General features: G+C 54.0%; 1 protein-coding gene across 3 annotated transcripts in view; it reads left to right on the top strand.

Moving 5' to 3' along the window:
* The window catches only part of SSBP3 (single stranded DNA binding protein 3), a 160067-nt gene extending 155613 nt beyond the window's left edge, over nucleotides 1–4454 (top strand). For all 3 annotated transcript variants that reach the window (XM_037827147.1, XM_037827149.1, XM_037827148.1), the window contains 4 exons: nucleotides 1362–1440; nucleotides 1659–1687; nucleotides 1804–1905; nucleotides 2639–4454. In XM_037827147.1, the coding sequence (XP_037683075.1) occupies nucleotides 1362–1440; nucleotides 1659–1687; nucleotides 1804–1905; nucleotides 2639–2668 (240 nt within the window). In that variant the 3' untranslated portion in view covers nucleotides 2669–4454. The remainder of the gene's footprint in view (nucleotides 1–1361; nucleotides 1441–1658; nucleotides 1688–1803; nucleotides 1906–2638) is intronic.
* The last annotated feature ends 7514 nt before the right edge of the window (nucleotides 4455–11968 follow it).

Here is an 11968-nt window from a genome sequence, read left to right on the forward strand (position 1 = left end):
GGTGAATAAACATGAAATGTGTTGCCAGGTGACAAATGGTGCCCTGAAGGCCCTGAGCTGCCCTAGGAGGCCCCCTGGGCAGGCGACGGCACCTGCACCCACGATGTGTGTTAGTCGGTGGCTGTGGGGAAGTGGCCCATTCCTCAGCCCCCACCCATGCAGTCTGATCTCCACTTCACTTCCCGCACATCCTCTTTGCCCCGGCCACACCATACAGCACCCCTGACTAGAATGACTTTGCGTGACCTGTCTCTGCCCAAATTCGTCTCCTCAATTGTGGTTTCCTTTGCCGCCTCCTCCATGCAGTCTGCTTGGATTTCTCTGCTTTCTCTCCAGTGCCTCCACGAGGAGCTGCAGCAGTGATGTTGGCAGCTCTCTTTGGAACTCAGCCAGTCTGTCCTGCAGACTGCAGTTGAGTGTCCAAGGCCGTGAGCTCCTCCTCCAGGCTGAGGCCCAGGTGTGACTTGGCTTGTGTCTTTAGTGCCTAGTCCCACGCCCCTCTATTCCACCACCTCCACCCCCTTACCACCATGACATCCAGACTTCCTCATGGCACTGTGGCTCCTGGACCAGGCCCCGGCTGTCCCCGGCCTTTGGTGGCTTCCTTTGTGAGATGGTTGTGATCAGGCGAGGATAGCGTGGTTCCGATTCTGAGCCTCTGGTCTTTGCACACCATTGCTTCTGTATGGGCGCGCTCCACTGCTCGCCACAGTCCCGAGGAGAGAACTCGGGGCTTCTTGCCCCTCCGAGCGTTCGGGGCCCCTCCTTCACTCACTCACCCAGCTCCTCTCACCTCCTGCTCCCAAGAAACTTCTTCTTTCTTAAAGAAGAGCTTGGAGGAGGCTAGTGTCATAGCTCTTAGGCCAGGCTGCCCAGATTCCAATCCCTCCATCACCACCTACATATTCTTCAGTTTCCTTTTCTGTAAAGTGGGGTGATAAGCTTTACTATTCTTGGTCCCAGGCCTGGCAGTGTCCAGCACCCATCCACGAGTCTGTGCGGGAGGTTCTGGCAGGGGACAGGCAGAGCCCTGCGGTGGGATCGGAGCGGCCTAGCTTGGGAGCTGGGTGGTCCCTGGGGTTACTTTCTTCCCTCTCTGGGTTTGTTTCCTCACCCGCCTTGGGATTGAGCATCTCTGCCCAGCACAGCTCTGAGGGTGCTGGAGGTCCAAGCACGTGAGAGAAACGACTGGAATGGAAGCACCGGTTGGCAGCACTCTTGCTACAGCTGTAGCCCAGGGCCTGGGCCCCCACAGGTGCTTGGTTAGCTTTTGTTGACTGACCGACTGTCTGTGTGGGCCTGCGGGAGGGCTGCGAGGGCTGGGGCCCACTGAGCGGCTGTGCTTTCTGCTTCTCCCTCAGTTCCCGATGGGTCCTGGCTCGGATGGCCCGATGGGCGGCATGGGTGGCATGGAGCCGCACCACATGAACGGATCGTTAGGTAAGCCTGCCCGGGCAGCTTCTCTGTGCTCAGCTTCCAGCCCCAGCGGGCCTGGTCCTCAGCTCTGGACTCGGGTGGGCACACAGGAGGGTCCTGAGAGAGAGGCAGTGAGTGCCCCAGGCCAAGGAGCACAGGTAGGAAGGGCGACCCTCAGACACTGGAGGCCCCTCGGCTGGAGGGCGAGCAAGAAGCTGAGTTGGATTCTCCTTTCTTTTCAGGGTCAGGTGACATAGATGGACTTCCAAAAGTGAGTCTGCAGCTCCCTGTGTCCTCCCCAGCAGCCCGCCATCCTGCCCACCTCCCCACCTGTGTAGGATGTTGCTGGGGATGTAGGGGCCTCACCTCCTCCTCCTTTTTCCACAGAATTCTCCTAACAATATAAGTGGCATTAGCAATCCTCCAGGCACTCCGCGAGACGACGGCGAACTAGGAGGGAACTTCCTCCACTCCTTCCAAAACGACAATGTAAGCCCCCTGCACACAAGAGGGTCCCGGTCCTTTCATCTCTGGGGCCTGGGCACTCTTTCCCCAAAGAGCAGTGGGGTCTCATGGCCACTTACTGCCCACACCCTTTTGCTTCGGTGATTTTTCCACCCAAGGCACAGAGCCCTTGCCTTCTCCTCCGCTGTGTGCAGGTACGATGCCTCTGGCACTGATACAGCTTGTGTGGCCAGATGGGCGCTGGGCAGGTAACTGGGAGACTTGGGCTCCAACCGCAGCCTTGCCCCTGGGAATCCGTTTCCATCTGTCCTGGGGAGGCAGATTTATGCAACCAGTGATTTCCAGGGGTCTCAGTGCAAGAGGGCTGGCCCTCTGTTTGTCCATGTTGGGCCTCTGTCTGCAATCTCATCTGAAGAAACCGTGTTATGGTTACTCTGGCTTTTGAGAACCCTAGACTGGACTCCACTCAGGAGCCCGCTCCGCTGGAGGAGGCAGGGGCTGCTGCTTCTTTGGGCTGGAAGGATGCTGGTTTGGCAAAGGGCAGGGGGAGGCTCCGTTGGCTTCTAGATCTCCCAGCAGAGGGGCTCAGGCAGGCCCTGGGCGCTGGCTCTCCACTTGAGCCTCGATCCCTGAGTCCTGGCCCTGCTCAGCTCTGCCCTGTCGGCCTTCACAAGCCTGCGGGCACCCCAGCCCCGGCCATGGCCTCTTTCCACCCCACTGGCCCTCACGACCTCCTTCTCTGCTTCTCCCCTTCCAGTATTCTCCAAGCATGACGATGAGTGTGTGATTCGTCCCTCCCTCCTCCTCCTCCTCTTCTCCGAGACGCTGAGAGAGCCGGCATTGCAGGCGGGAAGATGCCAGAAATTATGCAAGAAGAAGTGAGGTGTCATTACCCAGGAGCTGGCGGAGGGGCGTCTCCCCCGCTCCCCCCTCGCCCCCTCCCCCTCCACTCCCCCACCTTCCCTAATTTTAGTTTCATGCAATAAAAAGGCCGAACTTTTTATTCCGTAAAACATGAAGGACAAAACTCAAAATAAAAAAAAATATATTTCAAGGCAATGACCAGAAAAATCCTACCCCTTGCCCTTTCCCAAAAGGACCTTTTATGTACATGACACTTTTTGTTGTTGTTTTTGTTTGGGGTTTTATTGTTGTTGGGATTTTTTTTTTATTTGTTTTCAGGGGGGGTTTTTGGGGGAAAATTTTTAAAAATGGAAGCTTCTAGCAGGCCCCCCACCCTACCCCAATCAACCTCTTTGCTTTCTTCTTTAAGAAAAAACAAAACAAAAAACAAACAAAAAAAACAAGCCCTTGCTGTCTGTCTGTACCCAAGCCCTGCCGCCAGGAAAGCTAGTCTAGGTGTGAGATCTCACACTGTCTTTGTAGCCATCTAAAAATAATAATAATAAACTGGACAGTTTACAATCGGTGGTTTCTTTCAAAAGGCCTTTTTGGGAAAGAAAACAAAAAAGGAACTCACCCTTTTCCATTTGGGGTTTTTGGTTGGTGTGGACGGGCAAGGGAGGGGCAGCTGCAACCTGTTTTGTTTTTGCTTGGTTTTTCCCGGCTGTGGTGGCGACAGCAGCAGCACAACTTGGACCCCAGAAGCCCCTCCCCAGCCCCCGCCCCACCCCCACCGTGTGGCTGGAGGGGGCAGGGCCGCTCGACCCGCATCCCGGATCCTGCCACAGCCGAGGCGGGGGTCCCAGGGTCAAGACCCTCGCTGTGACCCGGTGGCATGCACTGTGTTCCCAGGACTGCTCCCCCTCCTCCTCTCCCTGCTCCTCCTCCTCCTCTCTTCTGGGCCTCTCTTCCCACCCTGGCCTCCCCGCCCCTCCAGTCCTCCCAGCGAGGACCTTGGCAGCCGGGCTGTGGCCTGGAGCGGGGCCCGCGGGGCCACCACCGGGATGGCTGTGACCTGGACATGGAACTCGTCCTGTCCACACTCTCGTTCTGTGCATGGCTGGGCACTGCTGGAGTTTGGGTTTTCTTGTTTTTTCTCTTCTTTCTTTTTCAAAGATGGAATATTGAGCAGAATTGCTTTGTATATGCTTGGAACTGAATGGAAAGACTTTGGAATAGTTTTTGGGGGGCCCGGGGCGGGGGGTAGGGGAAGGCCAACAACCAAACAGACATGCAGTTTCCTGTCTTGTTTTTCTTTTCCAAAGCCTACAACCCCTGCCGTGGAGCCTGCCCCCTCCCAGGAGGGGTGCCTCGTGGCCCCCCCTCACCTCACCGCCCCTCATCAAAACCTTTGTGTCTTGCCCTCGAAGACACCCGGATTCTTTGTACATTTACACTCCCTGCTCCTCCTTCCTCCCCTCCCCTGTAGCTGGTCTTTGTTTTATTACCTCCCCTTTCTGATCCATGTATATCATATTATGTGAGATATCATCTGCCTGAAAAAAGACCTTGTGCGGATTATTGGGAACATTGTAGCTGTTTCTGTGTTTTTTCTTACTTTGTAGTCTGGTTCTGAATTAAGAGAGGAAAAAAAAGTAATTATGATACATTGTAGTTTGTGTACGATATATGTTGATAACGTTTTATTAAAGGGACATCTTTTTTCCGCAGCCCTTCCTGACATGTTTGGGGGGACATGGGTTGGAGTTTATTACACTGATAACAAAATGCAGGGTAACTGGTCGGGCACAGTTTTTTGTTCCTGGTACATAACAAGATGTTGTTCTGTGTTTTGAGGTGTCTGCCTTCTTTTCCTGGCCATGCTAATTGTGCATTTTCTGAGGAGAGTTGCAGTGACCTTTGAGGAAGGTAGAGTGGAAAGGAGGACATGGGTCTCACTTCAAATATTTGGGGACATTCTAAAAAGTCAGGTGAAGCCAGGTGCCATTTCTCATCTTGGGAACACATTTGGGTTTGCCAGAATGTCTTTTTTTTTTTTTTTTTTTTTCCCTAAAAGTAGAATACTTCTTGGTGACCTGCAAGTCAGTATGGGACACAGTGACCCTATGGCTGCAGCCCTGACCTGCTTTCTTCCCACGGATGGAATCTGCTGCACCAAAGGCTCCCACGTGTGACATGCCTGGTGTGCTCAGTGCCACGGGGCAGGGTTTGAGGCAGCTGAGAAGAGGCCTTGGGTTATTTGGTGCTGGGCCCAGGGAGGTTTTTTTTTTTTTCTTTTTTCTTCCCAATCTTTAAGGAAATGGGGAGCCCTTGAAGGATTTTAAGAGGAGCACAGTCCAACTTGAATTTTAGAAAAATGCTGTCTTCAGCCTGAAAGATGGATTGGTGGGGCTGAACAGTACATGGGGAGACCCATCTTCAGCTGTCACCTTGGCAGGAAATACCGAGAGTCCCAGAGAGGTAAGCAGCAGCAAGTGCCGATTTGAACAGTGTGGAAAGTAAAACAAGACTCCGCTATCCACCTGCCTTGGGCTTACCTGGAACTCTGGGGACTATTCTAGACCTGCAGCAGGAGGGATAGGGGAGTCTTGTTTTACAGTATGTGAGCAAAGTGTGGGCTTAGTCTGCCTTTACTAGGATCTGAGGGTGCAGATTGCAAATTGCCAGTTCAGATGCTGCCTTTTCCAGTTACTTGCTGTGTGGACATGAGAAAGTTAATCTATAAAGTGGGAGCAGTGGTTTACCTACCCCATGGGGTTGTTGCGAGGATAAGTTAACATTTGTAAAGTGCTTAGAACAGTGAGTGCCTTGTGTGTATTAAGAGCAGTATGTGTTAGCTACTGGTATTGTTCATACAAAGCGAGAGTCCAAACGGGTGTGATGGGATAGCTCAGAGGCTCTAGAAGATTCCCTTTGGCTCTTCCTCTCCTTGGAACCATGTTTCCTTGGTTCTTCCTCAGTACAGACACCTTTGAACTATGGAGAAAACGTCCCCATTGGACAAATAATGGAACTCGGAGGCTGTGAGTGACCTGTGCTCACACAGCTCTGAAGAGGCATTAATTCCACCAACATCGAGCATCTCCTGCATGCTGGCCCAGTGCCGGGAGAGGGGACGGTGTGAATCTATTCAAGACCCTTGCTGCCTCCTGTGCTGGGCAGAGCAGGAGTCGGGCACAGGTGGGAGCAGCGGTGTAGGGGTGCTGAGCTGGAGGGGAACCCTGGTCACGGGACCCCGGTGTACAGGACAGGTGAGGGCCCAGCCCGTAACGGTGATGAGAGCCTGCCATGGGCCTCGAGCACACTCACTGCTTGGTTCATGCGTTCTCGTGCACCTCTGCCTGGGCCATGGGCGCCCTTCCCTGTCACCCCTAACCCATAGCCTCCAGGAGCCTCCCCAATTCCTTCACGGCATGCACCGCCCTGGCAAGCCTTGGGCCTGTGCTGGCCGTCCCACTAGGTGCAGATCTTTCTGAGGAAAGGACTGGTTCTTGTTCACCAAAGTTTTTGAACTGCCCAGCTCAGGCCCAGTTGAGAGATGCTGGGCCTGGTCAGTGTAAGATCCTGGAGTGAGGGCCGGGGATGGGGCGGGGGTGGGGGTTCCCATTCTTGCTCAGAGGAGGGCTTCAGCCCATCTCTGAAATTTAGGAATTCGAAGAGCCAGGCCTAAGCTCCAGAAGCCCAGGCTCAGTGGCTGGTTGGCTGCTAGAATCATCATTGTCCACAAAGGAGCCAATTCTAGGGGTGCAGCCAGCCTGGGGGGCCAGAGTGAGGGCCAGGCCCCGAGTCAGGGAAAGCAGACCTGGCCAGAGATTCACTACCACCACCACCTGCTCAGCGGCTGGCAGGCGGCCCTGGGGCCCGGTTCGAAACGGGGTGAGTGCAGGACAGGACTTCACTCGCTCCTCTCCCTGCTGGGCACCCCCCCCCCCCCCAAAAGCAGCACCCTTTACTGGAGCCAGAAAGGAGGGCCTCAAGGCAAACGCTGACACCAGCTGCAGCCTGCAGGGAGGGGAGGTCAGCAGCTGCCAAGGCTGCAGAGCCAGACTTGTTTGGGCTCAGCTGGGGCTGCAGTTGCCTGCCCGAATCCCTGGGTGACCCTGAGCAAACCCTTCCCGCCTGAGCCTCTGCTGTCCATGAAGTTTGGTGGTTTGGGTTCCAAAACTGCAGAGCTCCCAGGGGCTGAATTCAGAGCCCACCTTCATGAGGCTCTGGCCCTGGGTTGACCAGAACCTGGAGCAAGCCTTTTGGGGCTTGGGCCTTATCTCCAGGCCTGGGATTTAGGGACTGGGCAGGAAGAATGAAGGGACCAGGGGCTAGTGTGCCCTATTCTGACCAGCCTTGGGGCTCACTGGACCAGGCCAAGGTGGAGGCAGTGCTGAAGGCTGGAGGGTCCATTCTGTCCTGCACTGGTGCTTGCTTCCTCTTGCATTCCTAGAGTACCTGTGGAGCCCCAGTCCTTGGCCTCTGTCACCTGTACATTCATTCGGCCATTTCTTCAGTTTCCTGCCTCAGTTCAGCCCTTCCAGTGCCACAAAGATCTAATTCACATCTGAGCCTTCTTAGACCTACCTACTTTCTTCCTTCCTCCCATCCATTCATGTATTTATTGAGCACCTCTTATATGCCAGATACTGTCCTAACACTAGGGAGGCAGATGTGGACAGATGGCTCAGTGTCTTCTGTCCCAGCTGGCTGCTGCTCTTCTAAGTCTTTGTCCTCGCAGCACAGGGCCTGGCACCCAGAAGGTGCCCAGTGAGCATTCGTGGAGTAACTGGATGTTTGTTGAGCACAGTCACCCATGAAGTGTGCTCAGTGGCACCCCTCCCCATTACATTCTGTTTGTGGGTAGGTGCTCAGGTGTGGGGCAAGAGGTGGTCCCTGTGGATTCCTGCTTCTGCATCCCCAAAGGAGACTGAGTGCTCCTTGTCAGCGAGCACCCACCCAGCACACGGAGCTCCTGGAGGGCAGGTCCCTGTCTCCCTCGTTCTGTACCTCTTGCTCCCAGCCCAAGGCCTGGCACACTGTAGGTGTTTATGGAATGGGCTGAAGTACTGGACTGTCCCTAGACGGGGTCTGTAAAGGGGAACCTCAGTCCTGACCTATTGTTGGGCTCTGTCATTGGTGCAGGTTGGGATGGGAGACCCACCAGTCGTGTGTGGGGTGATGGAAGCTGAGAGGGACCCTGGGACCTTGCCAGGCTGGACTCAGGGAAGGAAGTCGGCCCTGGGCAACAAGCCCACTCCCTAGATGCAGGCTTTGGGTATGAGACAATATGGCCTAGTTCCCTAGGGTGGGACATACTGAGGCAGTGTCCAGAATGAGGGTGCTGTGGGGGAGTGGGGCTGGCCTCACTCTACCACCCTGCACTCCCTGCAGCCCAGCTGAAGGGTTGGGTCCCTGGGCGTTGCTCTACGGCGCAGCCTGAAGCAGGAGGTAGCCAAGGCGAACTGAGGAATGGGATAAGGGTTGGGTGGGAGGTAGATACTGAGCTGTTTGGCTTTGAGGCACATAATGCCCAATCTCAAATCTCTAAAGGCAATCCCCTGGGACTGGAGAGGACAGAGGTGTGAGTGGCCCCCAAGGGGACAGCTGAGACCCTTGAGTTGAAGCTGCAAAGATGACATTCCTCCAGAGATGTGGGGACACTCAGCAGCCAGCACTGCCCGAGTGAAAGGGGCTGCATTGAGAGATAGTAAGCTCCCCTTCAGAAGTTTGTAAGCCAGCTGGGGAGAAGATAGGTTGGGGACATGTTTTGGATGAGGAGATCCCAGGTGGGGAGTCAAGGGGAAGATAAGCCCCATTCCAGGAACAAAGCTGGGGTTTGAGCCAACTCACTCCGACCTCAGACAAGCAAGTCCCTCCCAGCTTTGGGCTGTTTCTCCCTCTAAAAGAGATCCCCACAGCCAGTGGCTATGACTCAAATTCCCATTTCTCCCAAAGACCACCCCAGATTCAGTTCTGCAAATGCTGCAGGGAAGGGAGGGCCTATGGTTCTGCAGGTTGGGGTACAGCCTGGGCCCCAGTGGGGTTCTCCCTGGCCTCCTTTGCTATTCCTCACACACACCCATCCTGCGGCCACCTCAGAGCCGTGGCTTTTTTCCCAGGTAACTTCCTGGCCTGCTCCCACACCTCTGACTCTCCCTGGCTAGTTCCCTAACATAACACCTCTTACCCTGTGAGGTAAGGGCCAACACACCCACCCCCAGCTGCTGGACTGCTCACAGCTGTGCCCTCCCTGGGAATTACCCTGGGCCCCAGGAACTGCTTCACCCAAGGTTTCACCTCCTCCTGGGCAGTGGCTGGTGGCCAACGGCTGATGCTGTCCAACAAGCCATCACCTTGCCTCAATCCCAGACAACTCCAAAGGGCCATCCCAGCACCAGAGCTTGCAATAGTTGGGGCGCAGGCCAGGGCTTTTCCCTTGGCCTAATCCCACCCTCCTCACGTCCTCACAGGGCTGTCTGGGGAGCACTCCCCAGGGAACCTGCTGCTGCAACTCCACCTCAGAGTCAGTTTCCAGGGAATGCAGTCTAAGACACTTCACTTTTCTTCCTATCCATCACCCAACATTTCTTTCTTTCTTTACCAACTGTCTTTCCACATTAGAATGTAAACCCTGTGAGAGCAGGGGCCTTGTTTAGTCCACTGCTCTATACCTGGTGTGTTGCATCATGCCTGACACATAATAAATTCTAGTGGGATGATTGAATCAGGAGAGCTTGTCATCCTGAGGCAAAGAGCAGTGACCAAGACTGATGTGTAACAAGTGCACATCTCTGCAGGCTCCCAGACTCTAACAGGGATGGTCTTTCAGCCATCAAGCAGGTAGCCCCGGGAATCATGGAATATTCGTGTTAAAGGGAAGACAGCCTGCAACACTCGGGTCACCTGCTCCTTCAGGGGACTTTTTCCAACCACCAAAGAGGAACCATGGAGATGCCTCTAAAGCCAAGATGATGCTGCCCTGCTCCCTCCCAGCCTTCAGCCAGCAGCTGTGGGTCAGCCCCCCCACCCCCAGTCAGGTGGCAGCAGGTCAGGTGCCTACGCCTCTGTCAAGCACTCGCCCTGGGTCCAGCCTGGGCCAGTTTGGAGAGACCACAGAGAAGGCCAACCTGAGGCCCCTCCCAATCACTCACCTTTTCATGGGGCATCTGGAAACCTCCAAACCCATCCACTTAAAACTTCCTGATCAAATGCAGCCCGATTCCCAAAGTGGGCAAAACCTGAAGGGGAGATGCTTATCCCCATTTTGCAGATGAGGAAACGGAGGGTCTGAAAGAAGAGCTGGGATGTAGGAGGCTCTTGGAAAAGGCTGCCCCCCAGTCCAAAGCTGTAATTCCCTTGGCACTGAAGTCTGCCGGAAATGGATTGAGCTTTGCAATGGGTCATCCAGATGCTTAAATATATGACCACGACAGCAGCTGTTCACAATGGGAAGGTCAGCATCTTGGTTCCACATCTGTTGGCTTAGAAGTCCAAGTCCCCATAGTGGGATTTTTATACCAACAGTGTGACCTCCCAATCTCCCTCCCCACACATTATTTCTTCCTTCCCCCAGACCCACTCTGACCAGGTGGGTAGTCTGTCCTCAGGCCTCAAGTCCTAATGGGGCCTGAAAATCACCCCATATTCCCTCCTTTCTGTGTTTGAGGAGGAAAAGAATGTAGGAAGGTGGAATGCGGCAGTGGGCACGTCTTCATGGAGGGTGCAGCTGTTGCCATATGAGCTTTCCAGCTCTTTACACCCCTCCATGTGGTCTCTGAGCCTCAGTTTCCTTGTCTGTAGGGTTAGGATAACCGCCAGTCCTATCTGCCTTACTTTTGCAGATCAGCTGCAAAGCAGCTTGAAGGGACGAGTGCTTGGGCTCCAGGCTGCCAACTGCGGCCCAAAGGGGACCCACCAAGGCCAGCACTCAGGATTGTCCTCCTTTAGGGAGCAGAGCGGCCAAGGCAGGCTGGGAGGAGGGAATGCTGCCCAGGCCTGCCCTGCCAACCGTGGCCCCCTTCAGGGGCAGTCACCCAGCTGCAAGGTCACCTGCTTGTCTGCTTGCTGCCCGTTTACTCACGTCTCCACCGAGGTTCTCTTGACCTTCTGGCTCCCGTACAACCTGCCTGTTCAGTGCCCAAGCCATCACCATCACTCACCCAAGAATTACTGCAGTGGCCTCTAGCTGGACTCCCTAGTCGTCCTGCCAAGTTGTTCTCCGCATGCCCAGCAGAATGTTCTTTAAAAAATCCCTTTGACTCAGCAATTCCACTGCTAGGAATTTACCTGATGGCTATGCTGGCAAAAGTACTCTAAGATGCAAGAACAAGGATGCTCACTGCAGCACTATGCGTAGCAGCTAACAACTGGAAACAATCTGAGTGTCCATCAATAGATATTAATTCAGCTGCTCAAAAGTACAAGGTAGCTCTTATGTGCTGATGTGGCAAGGTCCTAGGATTCCACGATATTAACTGAAAAAAAGGAAGGTGCAGAAGTCTCTACATAGAATGACACTAAGTAGTATACATATATGCATGCTTATTATATACATACATTTTAATGGGTAATATATAAGAAACCCTAAGCTGTGGGTACCCTTAGGGAAAAGGACTAGGGATTGCCTTGGGTGGGTAATATAAATTTTATATTAAACTTTTCTGAACTGTTTGAATTTCCACCATTTATATGTAATTATATGTAAATTTTTTAAATAAAAATTAAAACAGGCAACAGGGATCACTTTATACCCCTGGGCTCAGATCATCTCCCCTGGAAAGCCTGAGGTGCTTAGAGTTAGCTCGTGAGCTAACTGCTGGTTCCCCTTCCAGCCTCAACGCCCCAACTTTCCTAGTGCTCCCAGTTTACAATCACTCCCTAACTCACCAGGATTCTCAGTCCCTTTGTGCTTTTATATGGGCCATTCCCTTTTCCTGGTAATCCTTCCAGCCACCCCACCCCCAGCCAAGCCTAAGAGGTGCACTGTAAAGTGAAAAGAGCACAAGTCGGGATCACAGACACACTGAGGTCAGAAACTCCCCTTTGCCATTTCCTAGCTGTGATGGATGCCACAGGGCACTCCCAGACCTCCCTTCAGAGCTGGGAGAGCTGTGGCATGCATCCTTCCAGCTGGAGGAAGCACAGGGAGCTAACTGCTCTCAGCCCGAAACAGCCACCTGACCCACGGTCTTCCCTACTCCTGGGAGCAGCAGTGACTGGTGAATGGGGTTTGTAC

This window comes from Choloepus didactylus, chromosome 2 (assembly GCF_015220235.1).
Source record: "Choloepus didactylus isolate mChoDid1 chromosome 2, mChoDid1.pri, whole genome shotgun sequence".
Classification (NCBI taxonomy): domain Eukaryota; kingdom Metazoa; phylum Chordata; class Mammalia; order Pilosa; family Megalonychidae; genus Choloepus; species Choloepus didactylus.